This window comes from Agelaius phoeniceus, chromosome 12, assembly GCF_051311805.1.
Source record: "Agelaius phoeniceus isolate bAgePho1 chromosome 12, bAgePho1.hap1, whole genome shotgun sequence".
NCBI lineage: Eukaryota > Metazoa > Chordata > Aves > Passeriformes > Icteridae > Agelaius > Agelaius phoeniceus.
The window spans coordinates 13,638,277-13,665,498 of record NC_135276.1 but is presented as its reverse complement, the minus strand read 5'-3'; the positions used below and the strand labels follow the sequence as shown (position 1 = coordinate 13,665,498).

Sequence of the window (27,222 nt, the reverse complement as noted above, 5' to 3'; positions counted from 1 at the left end):
CTGGATCTCCTGGGTGCTCTGGATCATAGGGTCAGATCTAGGGGGGCAAACAGTGCTCTCAGACCCCTTCAGGGTCAGCAGCCTGATGGTGCCAATGCTTCTGGAAACAAAGCATTTACTTGCTAACAGTTTGAGCAAGTGAGTTCATACATTTAAGGTTTATTGGATGGGGCTAAATGAACCTGGACATCCCAACATTTCACTCCAAAAGCTAAACTTGAAGCAGTGCTGGCTCCCAGAACCAGATGGGAACCACAGCATGATTGCTGTGGGGAGCATCACCCACCCATGCCCTGGAAATATTTTGCCCTTGAAGCCAATCCACCTGCTGTATATTGTGGGGGTAAGAAAAGGATGGTTAACTGAGCCCCAGGTTTCTCCTCTGCTGACCCTTGCTGAGTTTGTGCCTTCTGGGAGCATCCCATGGGGTGGAATCAAAGTGCTTGATGAGCACTTGGAGTTTCATCTTGTTTTTTCCCATATGGGAAGTAACGATGGCAGTGAAGGGAGAGGCTGTGGCTCACTGGGGCTCAGCTGGCACAGAATTGGGGTGTCAGGGTTCAGTGGCATCCCTGGGGGGCTGGGACTGGGATAGGACAGGCTGCCCTGAGCTGGCAGCAGTCAGAAGGCTAAAAGCACACTCTTACTGTCTGTGAGATTCACAATCCTTCTTAATGGCTCCACAGGCTTTAAGGAAATCATAAAACAAAAGGAGCTGATCACATGCGATCTCATTTTGCCTTAACTCTTTGGCAGATGTGTGTTAGAGACAATATTAAAAGCAGCTAAAAGCAATGTCCAAGCTGTTGAGGTGATTGTCAGAGAAGATGTCAGAGGATGCTGAGTTCCCAGGAAGGAAGCAGGACGGTGTCACTGGGCTGCTGTAGCCTGCTGGGTGGGAAGGGGGTTGTCTCTGATATGATGGCAGATAAGATAGCAGAGCTGCTGTGCTGCTGCCATCTCACACTCCTAGTAAGGAGTCACGCTTCAAAGCAGCACGTTCTAAAAAATGTGCAGTCGTGTTCCCCTCTGCCTGATGCCTTTTGCATTGCTGCTCCATTCCTGCTTCATGGTTTCAGCTCCATCCCCTCTTTGAAGCTCTCTTGGTGCACAGGTTTTCATTTCAATGAAACCTGCACTGCTGAGGGAGTGCTGTGACTCTGGCTTCCCCAGCCCCAGAGAGGGCATGCCATGAAATTCAGAGTGAGATTGTGAGACTTGGCCCACACTCCAGTGCTGGCCTGGGAAGGGGAATGTTTGCTTTTAAAAGTCTCTTGCTTGGTTATGAGAGGCCTGAAAAAACATGTCATGGTGGTAGTTTAGTTTGTGCAGAAATCTGGAAGAGAGGTGCAACACATTTTGGAAAAAGGCAAATGGAGAAGTTAGGTAATGATGCTCTAAACCTTCTTCCCAGGCACTTACTTTTCTGCATTATGGTTCACAGGAAAGGTTGATTTAAATACACTTTTCCTTTATTGTGTCAGACCTTGTAAGTGCAGTTTCTGCAAACGAGTCAAAATCAAAAAAGGTTTTTTTCCAAACTGCAACATGTCATCACAGGCAAGGACCACTGTCATTAAGCTGCTGGTTTCTACTCTAGGCCTTCTGTTGCACTATCAGTAAAAAAATGGATATGTGAGGCTGTTTTCTGTGCAGAGCTTCTGCTTGCAAAGAGGTTTTTTTCCCTCACAGTTTGAGAAATCTGTCTCAGCTTTTTGAATACCAGTGCAGCAGTACCAGAAAATTCCCTTGCATTTTTATTACTCAGAGTAGCAAAACCTCACTGTAGGAAAAAAGACCATTTTTCCCCAAAAAAAGCTTTGATCTGACATTTTTAACTCTTGAAAAGTATCAGTCAGCTTATTAGGATTGATTGAAAAAAAACCTATGAAACCACAGACCAAGAGATTTTCATAATTTTTTAAGTTCAAATACAAAATGTGGTGAAATTTCAAGTTTGATTTTTTTTAACCTCCTCTGTAGTCCAGTTTGATTTGTTAGTTAAATCCTAATGTGTGTTTCTGTCCCTTTTTGATGCTCCTGTTTTATTTTTCTCAGGGACTCTTGAGAATTAATTGCAATTTTGGAAGTTTTCCCATGTTTAAACCTGACTGAATGGGCAAAATATCTGCTCCAGTGCCAGAATTGTGGCATTACATCCCAGAAGAAGTCCTTGTCTGAATGTTGTATTATCTTTGAGATTGACATAGAATATTCCAGGTATGCAGACAAGGGGCTGAAGCTGTTCTGCCAGCCTTGTTTGGCACTTCACAGAGGTCAGGTGAGAGGAGTGGGGTCCTCTGTCCAAGCACCTTTGCAGGAATAACCTGATCCTTTTTCCAGTGTGTGTCAAACATCTCCTCCACTCTGCTGAGGCACTGCTGACCTTGTGCCTTCTGTGTGTGGTGATGTTACCTGGCATGGCTAGCACCTCCTGCCTATATCAAATTTGTGCTACTTGCTGGGTTTTGTCAGTCCCTAATGGTGATTTGGGTTTTAGGAGAAATAACACATTCTTATGTACACTGTTCTAAGTTGCCCTTTAAAAATGGCAAGAAAAAATTATGCATTGTTATCCTTATCAGGACACTTACTTATCTTGTCTCTTCTCACCTCCTGACTCTTTCAGTGTTTGGCCTTAAAGGACTCTGTAGGCATCAGGTGAGAAGTCTGTTCCATTTTTAAGCAGGAATATTGAGCTTTGCAAGTTTTTGCTAAGGACCTCAGGAAAATCTAATGTTGATTTTATAGTTTATTGTGTTATTTAAAGAGCAGTTTCTGAGTTGAAATTACCCTGGCATTAAGCTACACATGTATTTAGAGCTATTTAAGGCTTTTATATTGATGATAAAACCATCTTGTCTAATAGATTCTATGTGTAACTGGTTTAAGCATCCTCTTTTCTCATGCAAGAACTAAATAATTTCTCTTGACAAATAACATAGCAGCTAAACCTGCTTACAATTCTGACTTTTCAAAGTCTTGCTGAGGACATACAACCCTGAGTCTGGCCAGCTCTCATTCGTCTATTCGAGCCAAAGTTTAGGACAAGGAAATTCCAAACTAACAACTCAGGTGCCTCCAGAAACCTGTGATTTCTGTGCCTGTGTGTCCCCCAGACTCTGGGCAGGTGGGTTTGCTCTGGTGACTTGCCCACCTCCCAGCATAAGGTGGGCAGCACGTGTTCCCTTTGCATGACGCTGCGGATTTATTCACAGCTCTGCGAGATCGGCTGCGGTGCATTTTCATTCTGTGCATTGTTCTCTGGGGCTGGTGATGCCATCCCATTGTGCTGAGTTTTTAAGAGTGTGAGCAGCACTGCTGATGTGACTCCCTGGCTGCCTACTTTCCACTGGCCTGGGATAAAATTGGGTGGCTCATTCTCTGCGGGACGCAGGCGCGTGCGGGGGAGCAGGCGTGCCCAGGGCGATGGGGTCAGTTTAGCTGGGACACTGCAGAGCTATGCAGGATTCACCCAGCTCCCTGGTGATGGATGGATACTCCAGCAATGTCCCAGCCTTCCTGACGAAACTCTGGACGCTGGTGGAAGACCCTGAAACGAACCATCTCATCTGCTGGAGTTCTGTAAGTGCAACAGGTACTGGGTGTCCCTAATGCCTGCAGCAGCAGGGGAAACCCAGGAGAGCTGCATGGCACAGGAGCTGCCCTCTGCTTGGCAGGTGCTGCCCAGTCACTGGCAGAGTGCAAAAACCAGGATTCAAGTACAGCACTTCTGGATATACTTGGTACTATTTATCAGAAATATTGTGGTTTTTCTCTTTCAGAGGGGAAACTGTTTTGTGGGTGTTTTAATTATAATATTTACATATTTCACTTGAAACATCCTAAAAAGTGCCTAATGTTCTAATTCTAAGAATTCCACATGCTTTGAGAGAAATATTTTTCACCTTGCTTGAATCTGCAGCTCTCTAACATTTATCGGAAGTGTGCAAAGCCCTTAAAAAGTTTCACTGCTGTTTGGTATTATCTCACATGTGTTTCTTAGCTGCCTCTCACAAATGTCTAGGTGGAAGCAGATAAACAGCACTCAGTACTCAGATTCAAACCTATACTTTAAACAGATCTCAGACTATCACCCTAAATCATTTTGGAAGATCTTTACTTGATTTTTCAATGAATCTGTGTAATGGTCATGGTGATGTGAGTATATATTGTCTGTACAGCTTCAAAGGGATAGATTGCTTTTCTTTGGCTTCTTATTTGTCACAGAGGCATTAATATACTAAGTGCAATCACAGAAATAAAATTATTTATCCCCTTTATACAACACTTTGCTACCACATTGTGCTTTTGACCTACAACTTGCTGCAAATAATATGATTTGTTTTCAGCAGGGAGTTATTAGATAAGCTGTGTGCATAAACTTGTTCTCCAAAATCAAGAATCTATAACACAAGCAAATTTAAAGGGGGGTGGTAAAAAAGTCTAAAGTAGCCTTTCTTATATATACTTTGTGTCCAGTAGAGTTTTCATTCAATACCTGAGACAGGATTGGAGCTGCATTGATATCTGTGACCTTGGTTGTTTGATGCTGGTATTACATGGCCATACCTCTGAGAACCACCAAGTTTTTAAATAAGGATTTTAAAGCTAGAAATTATTTACTAACCTGTGTAAATAGTCCCCTCTCTGTAACACTTAGAACACTGTTATTTTTGACTGACCACCACTGTGCTTTGCTTTCCTGCAAACTATCATTGGCTGCAACTGCATCCTTGGAGGTTTGGGTAAGGCTTTTAGGTGTCTCATTTTCCCATTGTTGCAAGTATCCATGTTTCACATATTCTTCAGCTTCTATACATTAGTGATGTTGGAGCTGAGACATTGTGTGCATACCTAAGATTTCTGGGTGTAATCAGTACTTCTAGAAAATAGGACCCATAAGGACCTGTGAACTTTTTCTTAGCATAAAGAAGAGATGGAGAGGAGATGCAGTGATGGTTTATATATACACTAAAGTCTGCTGTAAAGTGGAAAGGAAAAGTCTGCTCTCTGTGTCTGTGGTAGATTGGGCAAGAAGTAATTAAATTAATTTTTTAATGGAGGTGCAATAAGGGAGAATTGGCAAATTCCTGGTCTAGCACTTGTCTTGTCAGAGCACAACATGTCTGTCCTGGTGGTTCTGTCAAAAGCAGTAAAGATAAGCATCTGCCATAATTGTTGTGCTGCAGAGTCAGTTTTGCTTTGGGCAAAGACTTCCAGAGTTTCTCTGACTTTGTGCTCCTGTTGTGTAAAACAGCCAAGGCACAGTGTGGGAACAAACTGACACATGCACAGTTCATTGGTGAGCACACAGTAACCCCAAAGTCTCTTGTGTCTGTAGGAACCTTTCTGAGTGTGTCAGCTTCTGAGAACATTGTGGCCCTGAATTCAAAGGAATGGCCTCTCATGAGAGGCCATAAGGACTTGTTGAGGTATACAAAACTCTCATGCTTCTCATTTTCCATCAGTGGGTCCAGACTGGGACACACTGCTGTATCCCAGAGTAAGGGGGCAGAAGCACAAGGGAAGCAGAATAAACCAGCTGGGTCCCCTGGGCAGTGTCTGCAGTGTTGGGAAACCCTGGTTCCTGCTGTCCTGTCTGCAAACTCTCAAAGACAGGATAATTCCAGCATGCAGGTTGTCAGTGAATCTCTTAAATGCTTGATCAGCCTTTGCTTCTGCTGCATGGGATAAGGAATGATAGGGAAGACTCCAAAAATGGTCAAAGAGCACTGTTGAGGCACAGTCATGTTCAGTGTTTGCAGCAGTAAGCAAGGAGCAGAAGTGCAGCAGAGCCAGATCCCGTGTTAGTGGGTGTTAATTGTTAGAGCTGCCAAATGAGCCTGAGCTCAGAGACAGCTGGCACCATGTGCTGATGGAAATGCAGTGTAGGGCAGTGGGGTTTGCCAGCTGGCTGCTTTCTGGTGGCCATGGACAGGCTGCAGGCACACACCAGCCCCTCTTTAGTCACTGAGCTATCTCATGGTCCTGATTGCACTCCCTGTTTTAGAGATTTCCACACTTCCCTGCGAGCACCCTTGCAGCTGCAGACCCCCTGATGGGTGTGAGGTGGGACTCACACCACTGGTACCCTCCTCCTGCACACAGAGCCTGAGGGCTCTTACAAAACACTGTCCTGTGTCACAAACCAGCCCCTGGGGAATGCCCACCCAGGCTGACACACCTCTGCCTGCTGCTGGTAGCACTGAACACAGCAGGAGGATGACTGTGGTGTGCTGGTGTCAGACCCCTCCCTGCTAACAGTGCAGGCTCTGGTGTCTTTAGCTCTTGTCCCCTGAAGCTCAGCTGCAGCTGAGGCAGGTCCCTAATATCTGCTGATGTCATTGCACTGATGTAGCTGTCAGCAGGTAGAAGGCCAGGCAGGGAAAGCACACGGCCTGCAGTGCATCTTCTCTGCCAGCAGTCCCAGGCAGCTTGCCTTGTTTGGCAGGCATGGATCATTGCAATGCAACCCCAGAAATGGAAGCTTTATCTGATCAACACGTGTGTTGCTAGCTTGGACTGCAAAGCATGACTGTCAACATTTTGTGGGTTGCCCTTGTGGCTGTTTACTATTCAAAATAATCATTAAAATGTGTGTAGAGCTTCTGGGCAAGTGTGGTGTCTCCAGAGATGATTTGCTTCTTGCCTTGCTGTGTTTCTTGTGCCATGTCTCCAGGCTGTGCTCCCTCCAGGACTGCTGTGCTCTGAGCAGATGGACTGGGGTTAGATCTGAGCTTATAATGGCAGGGGTTGTCATGGCAATTCCCACTTTCAGGGCCTTCTTAAGACTGGAGTCTTTCTGTGAAGTCCATGCAAGAGGGGATGATCACAGACTACCTACCAGCTATTTGGGCACAAAAACCATGGTTTCTTTCTCACATCCAAGACTCTCAACTAAGCAGTGAGAAAAAGCAGAAAAGGATCAAACCTGCAGCCACAGAGGCCTGACTGTACCAGAACTGAAAGGAGCACATCTGACATTGAGGGCTGTTGTCACTCTTCTTAGCTTCAAGGTGGCAGTTCAGAGAACAAGACTTCCCCTGCTGTAGGGCTCCTCCTGGGCCCCTCTCGTGGTCAGGGAGTCTCCCCTGACTTTGCCTTTGTCCTTGTCTCCTTTGCAGAATGGCACCAGCTTCCATGTGTTCGACCAAGGCCGCTTTGCCAAGGAGGTGCTGCCCAAGTATTTCAAGCACAACAACATGGCCAGCTTTGTCAGGCAGCTGAACATGTGTGAGTGCAGCTCCCAGGGCCCAGGCACATGGGCCCCACACACATGGGGGGACAGAAGGCACGGGACAGAACTGTGCAGAGAAAAGTTTGGGGTCTCGTGTATATGACTTGTTGTGACATTATTGATTCTGCCAAAGAGGATTTGCCTCTCAGATCCCAGAGTAGTGATCTCCTTGTTTACCTTAAGTTCCAGCATGGAATTTCTGTTAGATTACATTTCAGGATGTGGGCTAAGAACTTTCACCTACCAGGTGTTCTGCTTCTCTTGCATTGATTTGATGACCTATTATTATTCATTTTCCATTTTATTCAATATGGAATTTTATCCAGCCAGCAACTGTGACACCTCCCCCAGAATGTGCTGCTCTTGTGGGTGCTGTGCCCTGAGCTTATCCCCTTCACCAGCCATATCACTGAACTAGTAACAGACAGTTCTCCCTGCAAACCTTGCCTTGCTGATTTTTACCCGTTAAAGGAGATTTAGGTGTAATTTTCAGCCACTTCAACAATATGGCTGTTCAGATAGTTATTGGAATTTTTCAATGAGTAATTAAGTTCCTTAGTCAAGTTTTAACTTTGCTATTTCACTCTATAGGAGCATTTTTGTAAATTTTAGGCCAGTCCTTAAATACAACTTAGAAACTTAAGGACTTCAGAGAACTACTCAAAGCAGATTTCCAAATGTGTACGTGACCCTTTTTTCCAAAAGTGGCACCTGTTGATGGTCTGTGCCTTTGAAAAACCTTCCCCTGAATCCCTGTGGCTTGCAAATTGAGACAGGAATTCCCTAAAAGCTGACATTTCAGCTCCTGGCTGAAACATGCCCGTGATGGAAAAGCTTTCATGGCACAGGCTGCAGCAGGGCTGGCCAGTGGGATGCACAGGGCTCTCCCCTGCCCTGGGTTTCTGGTGGTTATGGCCCAAAAACATGTCCAGGAGTAAGCAGTGGCAGCTCAAAAAGTGTGGAGGGTGATCAGAAATGTCCTCAGAGTGATGAGGGTGGGAGGTGCAGGGAGTGCTGGGTCCTGTTGCCCATCAGCTGTGTGCTCTCTGTGCAGATGGCTTCAGGAAGGTGGTGAACATCGAGCAGGGCGGGCTGGTCAAGCCTGAGAGGGACGACACTGAGTTCCAGCACCTCTGCTTCCTGCAGGGCCACGAGCACCTCCTGGAGCACATCAAGAGGAAGGTGAGGGCACTGTGTGGGAGGGGGGAACAGGACCTGCCAGGTCCTGCTCAGCATAACTCCAGCATCACCCTGGTCTTGTTCCTGTCCTCCCCACACACATGTGCACCTGGGCTGGGGGTTTTTCATTTGCAGGGCTTGGCTTGCATCAGAGTTTTGTCTGTGTTTTTATGCTCTGTTGCTCTCTATCACAAGATGCTTGTGTAATGCTGCAGGGCTAGGCTTGCTTCCCACCTCTCTGCCTTTGGATTGTTGCTGCTTTCCTAGAGAAATATGGCATAAGTCCTGCAAGGTCCTCAACAGCCATCTCTTTTTCTTATACAAGAAACCATCTACTCCTGCCGTCTGCTTTCTGTCTTTTAACCTATTATTAATACCCCCAAAGTGTTGTTCTCTCAGTGAATTAGCATAGCAACTTCTGAAAAGGGACTTGAGCAAAAGCCTTTTGGAAATCCGAGTGTAGTATGTCAATTTGAAGCATTTCATCAGACTCATCCCTGTAAAACATGAGGCTTGACTAGGTATCTCTAGTTAAAGTAGAAAGATTAAATCAATCTAGATCAATTCCTCCCTGATACTCAAATACTTTTGTTTTCCCTCCAAGCTGATTTGTAATCAACTTTGACAGGGAATGTAATTCTGCCAGCAGACCCTCTGTATGAATAGATTTGTCCTGCACTGTGCTCTGTCTGGCTCTTGCAATAGTACCCCTAGGATAGTTCAGACTCTTTGGCACATGGCCTGTCCTGGTATTTCAGCTGGTGACAGTCCTGCACCTGGGCCACCACAATGACTCTCTCTGTCCATGGCCCTTCTTGCACAGGTAAAATCCACCTCTGATTTCTTTCTCCTCAGGTGTCAGTAGTGAAAAGTGAGGAGACCAAGATGCGCCAGGAGGACCTCAGCAGGTTGCTATACGAGGTACAGATTCTGAGAAGTCAGCAGGAGAACATGGAGTGTCAAGTGCAGGACATGAAGCAGTGAGTTGAATCCTACTCAGGCTGCTTCCTATGGGCATTTGCTTCTCTGGAGTGGGGAATGGTTGAAAGGAGGAGCCTGGCACACTTCCCTCCCCAGGGAGCACGTGGAGCCAGGGACTGACCAGAGATCTGTTGAGACAACAACATGTAGGATTTCTATGCACATCTGATCTACAAAATATGAATTAATGCTCAGCCTCTCTGTCTCGTTTGTTTTCCCTTCACAGATGAGGAAGGCACAGAGAAGGTCAGACAGGAAATATGTGCATAACCTGGGACTTAGATAACTATTGCTTCCACATGGAAATGGTGATAAAGATGTGACTCACACACATACAAGAGTCCTTGGCAGAAATGTGGTGGAGTACACTCCAGCTATTAAGGAATTACATTTCTGCCATCATTTCTGTTTGCCTCCAAAATTTATGACTGGCCTAAAAAATATAGTATGCTATAATATATAACATAAGAACTTGTGTATAATTTAGTCCATGGACTCATCTCCCTGAGACTGTGTCATCTGACATGGCCAGAATTGTTGGATAAGTGCAAACCAAGCTGATGCAATGCATCCTGCATGGGGCTGCCTCCAGCTGTCTGAGACTCTGGGATTTTCTGACTCAGACATGGTCACTAAAAGATTAGGAAGTGGATATGGTTTTATAAATCATGTACTTGGAGAGGTTTTTATTTGCCTCCAGAATTTACTGTTTACAGAGAGCTGTGTTTAAAAAGCACTTGAATAATCAAATAGACCCAAACCCTTTCTTTTATAATGAGAGTTGATATTCATACACCACCAGATGACATTCTCATTGTGGGCCTTGAGAGTAACACTGCATACTGGGAAACTTCATTCCAGACCAGCACCTTACATGCAATCGATACATATTTTTATCCTGCATCAATTTTTAATGACTCCCACACTTACCACATGCATGAGTTTGCAGTGTGAAATCCAGACACAGCAGCAATGAGTTTCTGGGTTTGCATTTGATTTAATTTTTAAGGAGTTCCAGTATTAGTGATTTGGCATTGATTTTAATTTATTCTCCCTTTTGATTTGCTTGCTCCTTCCCTCCATCTGGCAAAATTGCATTCAACCGATGAAAATAATATGATTTTTATAAACTAAGACAGAGGAGAAATCCCAAGCTGAATCCATGTTAAGAAATTTACACTGGTGAAGAACAATTAGGACATAACTCCAGTGCAAGCTGTCAGACTAAGGAATGCTGCTTTGCTGAAATTCCTGTCAGGACCAGTACAGAAAGCTCACTGCAGAGATTCTTGCTGTACAAGCTATTCTACTGTGCTCTTCAGATCTCTGGGCCTTACCTTCCCAGTTCTAGCATCCATCCACACTAGAAAGAATGAAAAGCAAAAGGATTTATCAGTTTCACCTGTATGATAGGTTTTGCTGGCCTGACAGTTTAGGTACATCCATATGCTCTGGAGATAAATTGGCTGGCAAAACCTTTAGCAGCATGGACTTGGCTGGCATCCAGACTTGGAGGCAGCACAGTAAATAAACTCTGCCTCTCTCCCTTCCACCTAGTGGGGCTGACTGTTAGAGCAAGCCTGTAAGCTCCCCTCTGAGCTGCTTCATTTACAGACAGAAAATACATTTCCTTTATGCAAGCTGGACACAGGTCTGTGCTGGGTTAAATCAGTGGCTCCCACTAATAACATCATTACATTCCTCCTAGTTCAAGGCTCTGAGATGCAGGAGCAGCTTTTTGTCTGCTCCAAACATGCATTTGAGCCACCACCTGTATGAGTTTTAAGCAGGTAGAACACACAGGGTCTCTGTTCATAGTCTTGTCTTTGGGAGCACTGGAGCAGTTGCGGAGAGGTTGGGCTTTTTTGGCTCCCATGGAAGGACAGTGTGGGTGATCCAAATAACTCACAGTCACAAATCAGGCCTTGCTGAAATTCTGAGTTTGGCCCAAATCTTCCACAAAAACATGTGTCCTCCTGTTACTTTCCCCTATAAATTTTGGCTTCTCTTTATGTTTTTCCTCCATGCTTTGATCTATAGCTCTTTTGAGATCAAGGAAGAAAAAGGAAGGCAATTGTGTGAGCTTGTTTGGGACCCTGAAAAGAGCCAAACACTGCAAGAGCCCAGAAATGAGACAGACTTTGCACAGTTGAATCTACTGCTATCATGGCAGCACCATGGGCTGTTGGTGTTTCTGTTCTCATGGAAAATGTCTGTTTCACTTTCAGACAAAATGAAGTTCTTTGGCGGGAAGTTGTTTCTCTGCGGCAGAACCACTCACAGCAACAGAAAGTCATCAACAAGGTAGTTATCATATAAACTCCAAACTTGCTTGTGCTGTCTGGTCTATGTCCTCCTCTGATTTTTTTTCTTGTCCCATATTTCCACACTGTGATATTGCAGTGTAATTATTTTCCCTTTCTTTTAAGTTGTGTGATGCTTTTATGTGTCATATGCAAACAGGTCATTAACAAAGCACAGACCGTGCCTTTAGGCAAAAGATTTTAATTTCTGTGTCAGTCCTTTCTTTGATGTTAGAAACCACTTTTCTGTTGAAATCCTGGGCAGGAGAGCACAATTCTCACTAATTGCCCTGTGTTGGCTGTGTTCTGGTTGTACCAGTGCCTTTGGGCTTCCCAAATCTTCCTCTTCCATTTGTTCACAAGAGGAAGCTGCAGGTGGCAGAATTGGCCACCCATTGCCCCACTGGGGGAATGTAACAGCAACTTTTACATTTTCTGGCATTACTGGTATAGTTGAGGAATTACTATACAACCTTTTAGGCTGCAGAACCATCTCCCTTAAAATCTAGCATGACCAATATAGAAAAGGCCTCTCCAGTGATTCCTGGATGGTGCTGACATGACTGAGCACATCACACATCCCAGTCCCCACGTTCTGACCCTCACGTGGCATCATGGAGTCACAGGACTGGACAGAAATGCACGAGGCTATCAAGCCTTCCTCCAGCTCTGAGGCTGGAGCAGCCACATGCTTCATTGTAGAGGCTTTTATGCAACTCTATTTTGTTATATTGAGCAATGAGTAAGGCCAGCTGTGATATATAATAATAATGCTCTCTTTGTTTGGAGGTCAAAGAAGAGCATTAAGTTCAAGCTGACCTGGGAATATGTTGCTAAGTGATTCCTCTCCAAAGCTACTCTGCTTCCTTTTTAGTGTCCTGTTGTATCAACACTGACATTCGTAGAACTGAAAAACTCAACTGAAAGAGCTCAGACCTCCATCCAGGCTGTCTGTAGGGAGTTGCCTCTTTGACTTGCAAAATCTTTGTCAGACTTTACAGCACCTCTTCTAAATGTCTCTGAAAACTCTAATGGATCCAGCTCTAACTCCGGGCTTAGGAATGTTTGCATGTGCACTTCACAGGTCTGTTAGGACCAGCTGAAGTTCTTCATGCACAAGTGAAGAGAGGAAGTGCTGAGCACATGCATGTGGGAACCTTTGCACAAAGCAGGCACCTGGCTGTGTCCCTTGAAAGCCAGGCAGGCTATTTTGAGTTCTTGGACAGCTCATTTCTGTTTCCAATGTCTCATGCAGTTTGACTCCTATATTCTATGGCTGCTCCCAGCTTTGGGGTGCTGTTGGGAGGGAGGAATGTGTGAGATAAGAATGGCTGGGAGAGCAGAGAGTGCTGAATCACTCTGCTGATTAACACCGGATTTTGATCTCTCCTGACAGCTGATTCAGTTTCTGTTTGGCCAGCTCCAATCAAGCCCCAGCAGCTCTGGGATAAAGAGGAAGCTGTAAGTCCCTGTGTGTGGTGCACACGCTCACGGGTGCATAATGCTGCCCCCTCAGTAAAAGCACAAGCTCAGCTCGCCCGGGCGGGCGGTCACCGGACCAGGCTCCATGGTGATGGCAGCTGAATGGGCTGAAGTGCAGAGTCAGACCTGCTGACAGCCCCATTCACTGCTCTGTGGAGAAGCACCCTGTCAGCTTGTGACCTTTATCTGGGGAACACAGCACGCAGTGCGACATGGGAGTGCTAACTAGAGGGAGGCCAAAGGGCAGGACCCCACTGCTGCTCCTGCAGGTTCCAGTTTTGCCACTTGGCAGCCCACAGACACCTTCAGTTTGACCCACAGTCACTGAATGTGGTGTGTGTCCAACACTGGCTTGGTGGTGTTAACCTGCAGGCCTTACAAAGGGGAAGGTGGGAAAAATTTTAGCTGAGGGATATCTTTAGATAGGCTCTTAAAGGCAAGTATATTTATGTAAAAAATTTATGTAAAGACTTGAATTAGGAAGCTTAGTGCCTTTCAAGAGAGCAGCTATGCCTTTCTTGCCTTGTGGTGCTTGTGATTTAAAGAAAGGGAAGAGACTATTGAGTGGAATTTGCTGAGGACAGGGACCTGCCTCCAGTTCCCACTTTTACTACCTTGTGGCCTTTGACAACTTAGAAACTTCTCTATGCTGAAGAGAAAGGAGCCAAACCTCCCACAAGCAGCTCAAAGGAGGCAATTTTCATTAGTCAGTGTCCTTGTTCTTGACTGACTCCTCTTGTGAGGATTGTAAAGACAACACAGGATTGAATGAAGGAGCCCATAATCTGTACAAGCCAGCAGGGTATGTGCATCTCTGCCTACCCCCTCTGCTGAGCCTCTTGGAAGAGCTAAACACTGCAGATAGCAAAGAAAAGGGCTCAAGGGGAGAATAGCAGCTGCTGAGGTTTATGACTGGGGAAATTTTCCTCCAGTAGAGTGGGCAAGCAGAGAAAAGAGATGCCAGATCTGATCTCTAATTTTCATGGTCAGGGCTGTGTCCTCCCTGTAAAAGCTTTGCAGCCCAAGAAATGTGTTAGACCACTCTTTTTTTGTAAAAAGGCAAATAATTAGTGAGAAACTGTGCTGAAAAGGGCAGAAGAGCACAGAACTACCTGCACAGCAACTGTATTTCCCCCCTTATAATGGGGGTTACACTTCACACAACCAGCTGCAATTTGCAAGGTAATTTGAGTTTCTGCTTCCTTGGAAACACAAAGGTCTGTCTTCCAGAAACCTCAGCTCTTGTGTCTATTTCTGCATCCTTAGTGTTTTATCTTTCACAGTTGTGTTTTCCTGCCTCTTCTAAATGGCTGCAGGAAAGGATGGTGTGCATCCTGGAGCTGGTGCAGAGCAGAATGCTGCCTGGGGGCTCTGGGTAGGTTTGGGCAGCCTGGGCAGGTCTGCATCCTTCCCCTCTCTGTTGGGTAATGCTCTTTTTTGGTGGTGACCTCCTACAAAACTGTTGCCCATAACACTGGGCAAGAAAGACTCTTAGAGCTGAGGAGAACCAGAGCAGACAGGGGAGAAGACCTCTTGGCTCAGGGATGTTTTGTGTATCAGCAGCCAGGAGCCAGTCAGTACATGCTGGAAGACAAAAGTGTTTCTCTCCACAGACCTCTGATGCTTGACAACGGGATCTCAGCTCCACCAGTGTCCAAGTTCAGCCGGCATTTGTCCCCAGAGCCCTTCCATGAGCCCTATTTCATCCAGTCGGTGGGTGCAGCCTCTGGGCTCTTGGGATGGCTTTGGCTGGGGGGGAATGTTGGAAGCAATAATAGAGATTATGGAGTAAGTAACTTGGCAAGAGTTGGCAGTGAAGAAGAAATGAGGTTTGCTAAGCTGGGTGACATTTAAAACTCCTTCAGCTCCCCAGTTTCATGGATGCCTTCATGACAGAGGCCATGGGCTTTGTGGGGAAAGGCAGACCCTGCACACTGAACTCTCCATGTTGTTACCCCAGCCTGGTTCACCTCGAGGGAAGAGAGGAAGAAGAGAGTTCTAAAAGTGGGATTTCTGAACCCTCTGAGGGATCCCCATGATCATCAGAGCAGACACCAGACACTTCTGTCATGCAGTTAAATACGTGAGCTGGCATGAGAGGCTCATACAGCCCTGTTGGGCTGTGTTGGATCTTTCCCTCCAGAGGAAGATGAACAGTCTAGGCAAAATGTCAGACATGGTAAAACCTCTTGGTTGCTGACACTTCACAGGGTTTATTTCACACCTGTACCTCTGTGTGGTTGGAGGAAAAGTGAGAGGAAATTATAATGTTGCATAGTAGGTAAAAGCTTTCTTGGCTTTCATAAAGGGGGGACTCAAAGTCACAGTGAATAAGCCCTAACCATCTCAGACAGGGCCTCGGACCTGTTTTGGGGTCAGAAGGATAAATCTGTATGACTTTTGCTTTTTGCTTTCCTCTTAGCCCTCGACAGAGCCTGCCTCTTGTTTAAACAGCCCCGCAATCACTGGAGGACCCATCATATCTGATGTTACTGAAGCATCACCATCCAACATCATGAATATGCAATCCCCTCCTGAAAATGACAGGTAAACATGTTTGTGATTAAAAATAGGGAGAGTTTGGTATAAACTTGCTTATGCAACTCTTCTCAAGAGTTTTTTGTGGCTGTAATTCTACCAAAGTTTTTGTCTGATTCACAAATCTCTATAGAGATATGGGATGGAATGCTTTTTTCCAGTTTGCAAATTGGGTCAGGTTTTCAGAATTAGAGGGGGGTAATAACAGCATAACTTGCAAAACAAAGTCCTGAGTTTCATGCTGAGAACTTCCACTCCCCTCTTTGAGAAATATTCCATGTTTCTTTAGTCCCAAGTCCTAAGACAGGGACTGTCTCAGACTTAATCAAATAATGAGATACTAACACTTGTTGGGTTTGTTGAGAGAGAGAAAGGAGGGTTTCCTTTTGGCTTTGGCAGGGAAGAAGCAATCAAATTGTACATCTAACAGCTAATGAGAACAGAAAGGTTGCATCACAACAACTTCCTATGTTTGACAACTTTTCTGTGAAAAGGCCCCAGTAACTTAAGAACTGAATGCAGAGGTATTTTAATGCTTATCTCTTCCTGCCACAGACATGCAGTGCATTTAGGGCTAGCAGCAGAATAGCTAAAGCTATGTCAGTGGAAAGTAAGTAGACAGATGAATCATGGAAACAGTTTCTCAGGCATAGAGGCAAGGCAGTATAATTTCTAGTTATACTCTAGAAATTGCCTGTAAATCTGTTGCATAATTGAAACCATAGCCATAAAATTAACTAGAAGCATGTAAAGAGCTTCAGATTAAAAAAAAAAAACAGACCTGGAAGCCATTTCTAAAGCAGAAAATCTTTAATATATCCTTCAAGTTAAGTTGCTTATTTCTACTAATTACTGAGTGCCATCTGGTGGCCTCTGATCTGCTCTGTGTCTGCACAATTTTTAACATCTGAGCCTGCCGTGTGATACCTCCTAAATCAGCTGTGCTTCTGGTGGGAATTTAGGCCCTACGAGATGAGAAGATGGTCTGAAAGGAATGTTGAGGAAAGCTCTGTAGTGTCACACACCATCCTTGTTATCTCTGTGCCTTTGTCACTTTGGCTCCAGCTGTGCAGGTTCACAGGGAGCTCTAAAGTCTCCTACAAGTAACACAGAGTAGGTTTTTACACAAAAAATGCTTCTAAACAAAATTTCATTGTCATTTGTCCATCTGGAAATAATGTAGGGTGCCTTTCCATTGGAAAAGGCAAACCTCTGCCTCCAACCAAGTAAAACATTTGACTATGACTGTCAGATCTCAACAGCTTCTGTTCAAGTCCTGCAGGGCCACAATATCCTGACCTATGTCATTGGGATCTCTAGAATGCTTGCTGATCCAATCCTAACTCCTGCTTGGGAGGGTCTTACTGATCCCATTCTTGTCTCTAGGGTGGAGACTTTTCTTTTTCAGGGGAATCTCTTTAGCCCAGTGTCCCTTTAACCTGTCCCTAACATTCACCCAAAAGATGATCCGTGCGCAGAAATTTGTTTTCTGTATTTGCAAAACAATTGAATGGGGCAAATTCATTATAGCTGTGACTGATGAAATGACTGCAGATATTCCAGCTGCATTCCAGCAATACATGAGCATGTTTCTGGAGCTTGCTGAAAAGAAAGAGAGGCTGCTGGCTTCTTTTGCCCACCTGAGGAAATGGAAAGACCTTCTGCAGCAGTTTGATGGGAAGTGGAAGCAAGGCCTTGTGCTCTTGCCCTTCCCAGTGGCTTGAGGCCTTTGCAGAGCAGCTGTGTGTGGTGCTGAGCCTTGTCTCTGCTGCAGGGAGAAGTGCCTCATGCTGATCAAGGAGGAGCCAGTGAGCCCTGGAGTGAAAGGCAGCGCCGAGCCCGAGGTGCCCCTGCCCGGCTGCCGCGCCTGCTCCGAGCCCCCAGTGCTGCCCGTGGCCATGGTCCAGTCTGTCCTGGAGGGCAAGGGCAGCTGTGCTGCAGCCCCACCAGGGACCTCCCAGGCACCTGACAGGAGAGGCAGGAGGGCCCTGCTGGACAGGTGAGGAGCCAGGGAGAGCTGTGGCCCTGCCTGCTCGTGGCCCTCTGCTCCCATCCCCAGGGTGGGGAGGGAGGGTGACTGCAAGCAGCCAAGTGCAGCCTGATGAGCCCATCCTGGACCTGTGGCACCTGCCAGAGGAGCCCTGAATGCCAGGGGACAGTTCACAGAGGTAGGGGACATGTGGATCACCTGCTTGAAGGGGCCAGCAGAGGAAGAGCTGTCAGAGGATGTGCATCAGAGCTGTGGGAGCAGGAAGAGGCTTTTTGCATTGAGAGGGATTTGCCCCAGGTCTGAGTGACATCTGGAGCCCAGACCAGGTCTGTGTCTGTCTGCAGGCCTGCACTGGCCTGTGCTACACCCCTGCCCAGGGCACTGGCACTGTGAGACCAGGCTCAGCCCCAGGGTGAGCCACTGCTGGGGCTGTGCTCTGGGGCTGAAATCCCAACAGCACCCATGTCATGGGGGAGTGTCCAGCAGAAGGAAGGCATGGTGCAGCTGGGTGGAGGATGTGGAACTTCACTGCAGTTCATTCTCGATAGCAACTGCAGCAGTGTAAGGAGGACATCAGGGAGGGCAACCCAAAACACTCAATAGGGTTATCAGAAAAGCTTCCATTTTCCTTTAAGTCCTTACAAGAGAATCAAAGCCTCTGAACACAGTGGATGCTTAAAAACATATTACTAGAAGAAAAGTAATCCCTTTTTTAAAGATCTGATTTTAACAGAAAATTTTAATAGCTTTTGGGGGTTTAATCACAGCAGGGCCTCACTGTTGCTCTTTTAGCTGAATGTCTCTAGTAAATGCAGCCTGCAGGGTAAATGCCTGCAGCTAAAAGTCACTCCTTCAAAAAGCATTAGTTAACAGTAATTCAGGCATCTTGGACCAAGGAGAATGGTAATGCAGCCTGTTCTGGTTCCAAGTGCATTTCTAAAAGGATTTATTCTAAGGAAAGCTTTAATTTTCCCAGTGTTGAGGAGATGTGCACAGACCATCCATCCCCAAACCATGTGTCACCCAGGAGAGGGATTGTCTCATTTGTTTTACCATCTGCCCAGTCCCCTGTGTGCTCTGCTGAGTTGTACTCTGGGATTAAACCAAGTTTTATGGCATAAACTCAAGCTGACAGCGGGCTCTTGGTTTTCAAAAAGAGATTTAAAGAGGAACATCCTTTTGGGAGACTGCTCAGTCCTGCTTTCTGTAGGTATCTCTGCAAAGTTTCCTTTGTGGCAATGTCTCCCCTTGTGTTTTCTCAGAACAGATATTTCAGACCCGTTGGAGGGCACTGACTGGAGCCTGGAGGGGCTGCAGCTGCTGCTGAGGAGCCAGCAGTACAGCCTGGAGCCTGCCAGCCTCTTGGACGTGAGTGTTGCTGGGAAGGCTGCAGCAAACAGAGCTGGGAAGTTCACAGAGGTTCCTCTGGGCTGTGAGTCAGGTCATGCTGCTTGTTCTCATGTGGCATTTTGTCTGCCACGTGTAGCCTGTGGAGTCACAGCTCCATTTTAACTTGCTCATGAGATTTCAGCTTTAAATTGTGCCTTTATTTTTTTTTTTAATGTGCATATTTGAACTTCTAGGGCCACAAAACACTGCATTTGGTGAAGAAATAAACACGAGACCTGACACATTTATGTAAAATAGGTTTAATATAGTCTAGCTAGTTTGGTAATTGCTTTGTAGGGGTTAATTTATTTTCTTCATATTCTACACCTTAGATATTCCTATATTGTGTTTAGCTTTTTCTACCTTCCCCTCTTCCTCATATTCTGGGAAGTGTAGCCAATGTAAAATCCTCTCTCTGCTGAGCTATTTATCAGTCTCTGTTCTTAGATCACCTTTCTTTAGAAATGGATGGTGGCTTTTTCTTAAGCAGACATGCAGAAACAGGAAGGTTTGTTTATTTCTTTGTTGTACATATAGCTGGTATATGAAAGGTTTTTGCCAATAATCAAATAACTCTGTATGTAAGAAAAAAATCAATATGTCAAATATATGGCCCCTTGAGGAGGTGCTTCAGATAAAGGCACATGGTGAGCTTGCATGGATAAACAGATGAAAAGTCATTTTAAAAAAATCAATCTTATTCCCTTCAAGCAGTTCCCAAGTGTCTGTGGTTGATTCTGACTTTACAGAGAGTTTTTTTAATGGCCTGCTCTATCATTGACTGTTGGTTTCTGTTTCTTGTTTCTCATTAGGAAGTGTTTTCCTGTTACTGACACACTTCCCTCTCTGTGCAACTGTCACAAGAGTGAGAATGAATCATAAAATTGGCCTCAGATCAACAGATCCTTTTCCCAAATTGCTGAGACTTGTCAAGAATTTGCCACCAAAGCCCTGATGCAACAGTAACCTGCCCTCTGCTACTAAATTCTGGAACGCTTTTAAAAGTCATATCAGTTTGGGAGTGTTCTAGGACTGAAGAGCAGCAGCAAAGGGCTTTGATTTGTGTGTGCAGCTGCCCTGGTTAGTGGCAGGACAGAGGCATGGGGTGTCTGTGCTGTCCCTCCCCTGGCAGGCAGCACAAGTGCCCCAGCCCAGCTGTGCCCCAGGTCAGCCCAGGAGCCTTTGCCTGCGGCTCAGGTAGTGCAGGGCTGCACCTCCAGCAGGCAGGGGAGGGCTGAGAATCCCAAACCATCCCACCTTTCACAGCCATAACTGTATTTTTGTCCCAACAGGTCTTTAATCCCAATTTATCTCTGAGTGAGTGGAATGTGACTGAAATGGAGGCCAGTCTGCCCCCGGTAAGAGCTGTGTGTTTCTGAGCTGTGAAAACAGCAATCAGAGAACCCCAGAATGGCCCAGGTGGAATGACCTCAATATTCACCCTGTTCCAAAGCCCCTGCCCACTGCAGGGACACCTTCCCCTAGATCTCCTTGCCTAAAGAATAATGGAACTATGAAGCAGAGCTTGTGCATAACTGAGGGAGTTATTTCATAACCAGAGGGGAGAGTGAGCTGAAGCACAGCACGTAGGCATCTCCTGGGGACACCATGGCAGTGCTGTATTATACTCCTGACCTGTTTTTCCCACTCAGCCAGGCTTTGTCTGGAGACAAGCTCTGACTGACTGTTGGTGTCCTGGAGGCTTTAATTGCAACTAAGCTTTCTCTTAGTGAGAATGTGACATCCCACTAATACCATAGATTTATAAAGTGTCTTTGTGCCAGAGCTCTTTATAAGATACACCTTTACAAAGTGCAGCCATCCCTGCATGTTTCAGGAGTAGTAAAATACCATGCAATTACAACAGAGATTCCTGCATGACTGTACATGAAAAAACAAGGAGAAATTGGCAGTATTTCTTTGGAATTGATACTTACAGAGACATTTCTGCAGTGCAGAAAGAGCAGGTTTAATAAACAGTGAAGGAAACTGTAGACTCACAGAAGGATTAAGGTTGGAAGTGAATTGCATGGCTGGGTTCCTTTTCTGTGTGATAGAGAGTGAATTTTCAGAGCTCTTGCTGACAACCAAGTTGGATGAAGGCTTGGATGGTTCTGCCAGATATCTCTACAGATGAACAAGTAGAGTGTTATCTACTCTAATGAAATGTAAAAGGTCTCTAAGCCTTCTTCATGGTATCAACATCCTTTTTAGGTTTTAATAATTTTGAATTTACTAGGTAATTCCACTTCCTTAGTGTTAGGAAGGAGAGTGTCTAAGAAATAGTAAATATTAATTAGCAAGTCTTGGAAGCAAAGGCTGTGGCCTTTTAAAAGGAATTGCAAGAAAAGGCCAGGAAAGGAGGCTGCAATGTTCAATAGTTCAGTCCTTGTGCCCACTAAATTTCCCAGGAGCTCTTGCTTGTCCTACAGGAAGTCATGAGCATGGGGAAGCATGGAAGCAATACATGCAGGAACTCTGTGCCTAGAGCACTGTGTAAGCAAAAACCAGTTTCACTTTAAAGACAGGCATTGGAAAATGGAAAGAAAATCTCTTTGTTCTTTGTTACTGGCTGCAGAGGACCGTGAGTTTGCTCTGTATGGCAGCCACAGTGACAGCAGCCTGGCCCCTCATGAGCTTCACACCACGTTAGCCAATGCTGAATGGGGGACTGCCCCTCCCACAGCCCTGTCCTTGGGCAGATCTGCCCCCGAGTGTGGCTGTCCCAGTGAAGGGCACTGAGGCTGGGAGGAGAGGCTGGGCAGGGAGGATGGCTTGTGTTCCTGTGGGTGTTGTGCAGTGGGGTGAAGCACTGGTGCTCACACATGGCCTAGTTCTAACAAGCTCCCCTGTCTTTGTATAATTGTACATTGTAGTTTATATTTTTGCACCAAGATGCAGCGACTCACAGTGGATCTGGAGAAGAGTGCAACTGAGCTGCCCCCAAAAGTGTTCAACCCACCATTCAACAGCACCTGCCCAGGTAGGAGCAGCAGCAGCTCTGTGGAGCTGGCAGTAGGGTGTAGTTCAGGCAGTCAGAGAGGATGTCCAGCACTAACAGTTTGCCATTTGAGGGAGCAAACCACAGCTGTGATTTTACTTTCATGATTGTCAGGCAGCAGTGCTCCCACAGCAGCTGCTAAGGCAGTTTTTGAGCAGTGGGAAAAGGGTGGGGGATAAACTGAGGTGTAAATGGAATTGAACTGGTTTTGCAGTGGGTTCCCATCATGACTGTCAGTGTTTCCACTGTTTTCTCTGTCTGTTCATTGCCACCTCAGAGCAATGTGGTGATCTCAGTGGGTAGGGGTGGTAAGAGCTGGAACAGTCTTGGGGTTCCTCTGGTTCCTGCTGCAGAGGAGGTGCCCCAGTAGCTGCTGGCAGCCAGAGGCACAGGCTATATGTCCCCTTCTCCAGACCTTTTAGCAGCCCTCAAGGGAACAGTCCAGCTGATCCACTTGCTGACCCTGATAAAGTGTGTTATTGACCTTAGATGTGAATCCAGGAGTGTTGCCCTGGCTGTGGAACTGTGATGTATGTTCATGTGTGTTCAGCTGGGACACTCCTGAAAGAGAAGCTCTTGTGAGCCCCAGTTTGGTGCTTTAGCCACCTGAACCTGCCCCAGTTTTGATTCATTGTGTATCATTCAAGGACTTCCAGCCTCAGCCTCTTTCATGAGCACCTCAAGGGCATTAAAAGCCCAGGTACACTGAAGAGAGTCCTTGAGAATCCCCTGTTTGCAAAGCCTGTCTACAAGGAGGGAGACACATCTTGGGTGAAGAAGAGCAGCTGCTCACATCCTCTTCTCAGTGTCTCCAACATTCAGCCATCCATTTTTCACATGTGAGACATCTCAGCTTTCAGGCAGAACCCACCTGGTGACCTGCAGAGACTCCCCTTGATTTTAATGGGCTTTTGAGTCAGTCCAAGTTCTACTCGGGTGTTTCCCAGTGATTTTGCTGGAGTGAGGCTCCTCAGTCACTGCTGCAGTTGGGATTTGTCAATTTTCAGTTCTACATATGTAAAACTAGGCAGCCTGCCTTCCAGAAGCTGAATTTTCTGCTGTCTATTCCTAGGGAAAGATGTCATCCTTGAGAGTGCCCAGCAGTTCCTCCTCGACCGTCAGTCCATCTTTGGGAACGACCTCCTCAGCTTGCCTGAAAATTCCTCACTTTATGTTCCTTCTGAAAATATAGCTTCCTACATGTCCTCTGGGGGTGTCCCAGGGGATATCCCTCTAAACCTGAGTTCTTCCACGGACAACAGCCAGTGATTTAGCTCCCAAGAAACAAAACCTCCCTCCCACCCATCCAGGCATCCACAGGTTTGAATGTGAAGAAACAAAACTGACTCAGAAAACTGCAAGGGAGTTTCTTTTTGTGCCCTTTTTTTTTTTTTTTTTGAGTAGGTGGAAATGGTCAGTAGCTGTTGCATTACCCTCCCTGCACCTGGATTTTAGTGTTTTTTAGAACAAAATACTACTTCTGGTGCTTGCTCTGAGGGGGAGTGAGAACTTGCCAGGTTTTTTTTTTCCTTGAAAATGCTTTAGAAATTTCAAATCTTTTAATAAAATTTAAGTGAAGAGTAGCTTTAAAGTCCATCTGGGACTTCATAAAATAGTCATCCTGACTAGTGCCTGTAATGGCAAACTGTTGGATTTACTGGGGCAGCACAAATTAGCTAAGATGCCTGACCCTTGTTGATGCTCGTTATTGAATAGGAAAATAGTTCTACATGCCAGTGCAATGCTCTAAAAAGATTTTTTAACCATTTTCTAGGTTTGATGGGATGCACCTGTTCCTCCTAGGGTGAGTAGGAAAAAATCTCTTGGGGTGTGTAGAAACTTGTTTTCTGAGTAACCCCACCAAGAATGTGCCTCTGGCTCTTAGGGGAGCTACAGACCATCACAGGCCACAAATCATCCCATGCTGAGTTGAGAGTTTTGTTATTTGAAATTTGTTTTGCCCCAAGTTTATTTTCTCTTACATATAGGCAGGGCACTCCATACTTAAAAAATAGAAAGGGGATAGACCTTTCTGCACACACAATTTTCCATGTGCAGAGAGGGCTGAGGGAGTGCACTCTGGGTTTTGGTGCTGGCTAAGTATTTCATGTCCAGTCCAATGGGTTTTTTCCTTGGCTTTGAACTGTTCCATTTCCCCTGAAGATGTGCCTGTTGGTTTATTGATGTTTAAGATCTGATTAAACAGTTTAATTTATTGGATCCCCTTTTTAGATGGACTCTCAGCTGCTCAGTGTAGGAGAGAGGCAGAATGGTTAGTCCACCATGTCCCACAAACTTTTCTTCTGTCCTTTGTGCATCTGAGACCAGCCTCAAAGGCTGAGCTAACCTTCCCCATCCACGTGGTTTCTGACAACTGAGTTTCTCAACAAAGCAGAGCTTTGTTTTTTATGCTGTAGTTCTAATGAGAACGTATTATTTATCTCAGTATCTTCTACCTGAGTTGCTTTTCCTTAGGAAGGTTACCCAAATGCAGTAGGACAGACCCAGGAAATTCAATTAACTCAGGCCTCCTAAGGGCTTAGACAGGGAGGTTTAAGCTGTGCCAGTATCATCTGAAGAAATGCTTTGCCTGCCTTCATTGCCATGACAATTCTTGGTTAGGAATGTGGTTAGGAACCACATTTCTGAGCATTGTGGTCAAGCAGCATCCACCCCAAAGTGTAGAAAACCACTCTGACGAGTGCAGGCTTAAAAGCTCCTCAATAAGGTGAGCATTTTTACAATGGACCTTCCTGTCACAGCCCTTTCCTCCATCCATTTATCACTATGTGAACAAGTGTGTTAGTTCAGAAACATTCACTTTTGAGCACATTTTTGCCCAGCTGATTGCTGTGCTGGGAGCTCTGTCACTGCCTTGGTGGTGTGGTCTGTGCAGGAGAAAGGTTGTGAGAGCTCCTGAATTAATCCCAGCCACTGTTTTTGTGTTCAGGACTAAGGGAAAATTCCAGCAGCCCCCACTGGCCTGGTATTTAGATGATGTGCTTGAGTGTATCCTGGACAAGGTTTTTCTTTTTGACAGATTTGTGCTTAGAAATTTCACCTAGATCAGCCCATTTCCACCCTATTTTGCCCTTTCCAGTGATGGAAAGTTGTTAGTTGCACTCTGTTCACTTCTTTTCTCATAAGTAATTGAAAACTGCCTGGTGTCTCCTGACACTGACAGTGCATGTTCAAGATTTACACCCTTCTCTGAGCTTCCACACTGCAGGCTGCTGTCCTGTTAACACTGAATGTATTGATGCAACAGGGCATTTAAGCACATGCTTAACTTCAAGCTCCTGAGGAGTTTTCCTGTGTTTCTCTGGAGCCTGTCACGTGCTTGAGGCTGGGCACAGCTTGTGTCTGACTGGATTGTCTGGTTGGAGTTGAGAAATGAGCCCCTGGGGAGCGATGCCTGTGGGCACAGCCAGGTGCAGCTGGGCCCTGGCTCTGTCTCAGGCTGTCCTACAGGGCAGGCTCCAGCCTGTGCTCGTGGGGAGCAGCCTCTCAGGAGGCTTCCAGGGCTTTTCTTTAGGCTTTTTGCTCTACTATAAAAACATGAGATTGGAGCTTGATGGTGAGAGAGGAACCTCCAGGAGGAGCACTCAGGAGCCATCCCTGTGCAGAAGGAAGCTTGTGTTCCTCAGCTTTTTACATTGTTAATTTTACTTGAAGGTGATGTGCTGAGACTGCGTTTTTGCACTATGCTGTACATTTGTAAAGTTTTACAGAAGACACTAATTAAACTTGTTTCCTTTTTCTCATTTAGTCCTGCTTTGGCATTTCTCACTCCTTTTGTCTGTCCTTTACTCCTTTTCTCCTTCCCAAGTCCTCAGTGACAAGTGAAAATCACTTCTAAGCATTCAGATTCCCTTGTGAGGGCCCCTGGGTGTCTTGTGGTCACTGTGTGAACACAATCTAAAATGTCCCATCTAAAATGTGACCAAGTAAACACAGCTTGGAAAGCTGAAAACTAAAATGCCACTCAGGGTGGGTATAGCTGGTAAAATCAGGATCACAGTAAAAGAATCTACAGTTCTTGAAACTATTTGCTGCTTTTTTTTTCTCATTTGCCCTATTTTTCTTGCTTTCAGTGATAACAAGAGCTCAAACTTCACTCTTGGAATTATTTTTTAAACCTTTTGTTTGCAAACATAATGTGTTCCTTTCTGCTTACTTGTTTTTAGTGTAGTAAGTGGATATCAGGACAGGCACCAAAACACAGCATGGAAAATGCAAATCCCAAAGTCCTAAAAATAGTCCTTATCCAGCTTTCTGTCAGCAAAGGAAGCAGCTACATTTTTGGGATGGAGCTCATACAGGTTGGTGGCAGGATTTGCAGCTTTCTGAAGAGCAGATTGCTACACCAGTGCTTTCAGACACCCCTGTGCTCCACAGGCCCTTGGCTTACCCCCACCCTGTCCTGGAGGCCAAGGCTTTTGCCAGCATGTTTTAACTCGTGTGGGGGGAAAATGGATTAAATTTAAAACAATTGTGTTGTCCTCTCTGAGGGCTTTCACTATTTTGTGTTACTGTGAGGTCTGGTTCTCTTGCCACCAGATGGCACCTAAGCCCAAGTGATAGAAAATACATCTCAACAAGCCCACAGTAACACTTTATTTCTTTATATTCTTTATTTCTTTAAATGTACACACCTAAAAGAACTGTTAAATTTTATTTATTACAAATTATCACAGATGTATAGAAATATGAAAAAAGACAAAAGCGAAGTGCAAATGAAACTCACTTGTGGTCTTTAATACTGAAAAAAGAAATATAGAGTCAATTTTTAAAAACCATTTAAATGAAAATCAGTAAGAAATTCTCTGTAAAAAAAGAAGACATTTTAATTCCTAAACTTGGCTATACTCAAAACACAGATCCTGAGACACCTCTCAATGAAAAACAATAAAAGCAGCAGATACGAGTGTATGTTTCATTACAGATGCCCTAAAAGGTAAAACCAGATTTTCTGTTCATGGATGCTATTTCTGCATCTTTTTAGGCATAAACAATCATAATGTCAAGGAATATTAGATCAGTAAATATCCCATCAAGAAGCAATCTCATTTGCCATTAGAGTCCATCTGCTATGATGCACACTGGTATGGACTTAAAA

The 27,222-nt window shown here is 45.3% G+C and overlaps 1 protein-coding gene across 3 annotated transcripts; it reads left to right on the top strand.

Annotated features, from left to right (window-relative positions):
- The first annotated feature begins 1,925 nt into the window (after window positions 1-1,925).
- HSF4 (heat shock transcription factor 4) lies at window positions 1,926-25,871 on the top strand. Of its 3 annotated transcripts, none has more exons than XM_054640795.2 (13): window positions 1,926-3,585; window positions 7,128-7,236; window positions 8,295-8,422; window positions 9,275-9,399; window positions 11,629-11,704; window positions 13,100-13,164; window positions 14,799-14,898; window positions 15,608-15,732; window positions 17,498-17,722; window positions 18,976-19,081; window positions 20,395-20,460; window positions 21,998-22,085; window positions 23,176-25,871. In XM_054640795.2, the coding sequence occupies exons 1-13, from the start codon at window positions 3,463-3,465 to the stop codon at window positions 23,370-23,372; spliced, it is 1,533 nt and encodes a 510-aa protein (XP_054496770.2). In that variant the 5' UTR covers window positions 1,926-3,462; the 3' UTR covers window positions 23,373-25,871. The 3 variants fall into 3 exon arrangements, with proteins under 3 accessions (XP_054496770.2, XP_077041281.1, XP_077041282.1); XM_077185166.1 differs by lacking the exon at window positions 1,926-3,585 and adding an exon at window positions 3,639-4,748; XM_077185167.1 differs by lacking the exon at window positions 1,926-3,585 and adding an exon at window positions 3,639-4,748 and having other exon boundaries at window positions 21,979-22,085; window positions 23,176-23,310.
- Window positions 25,872-27,222: the final 1,351 nt, after the last annotated feature.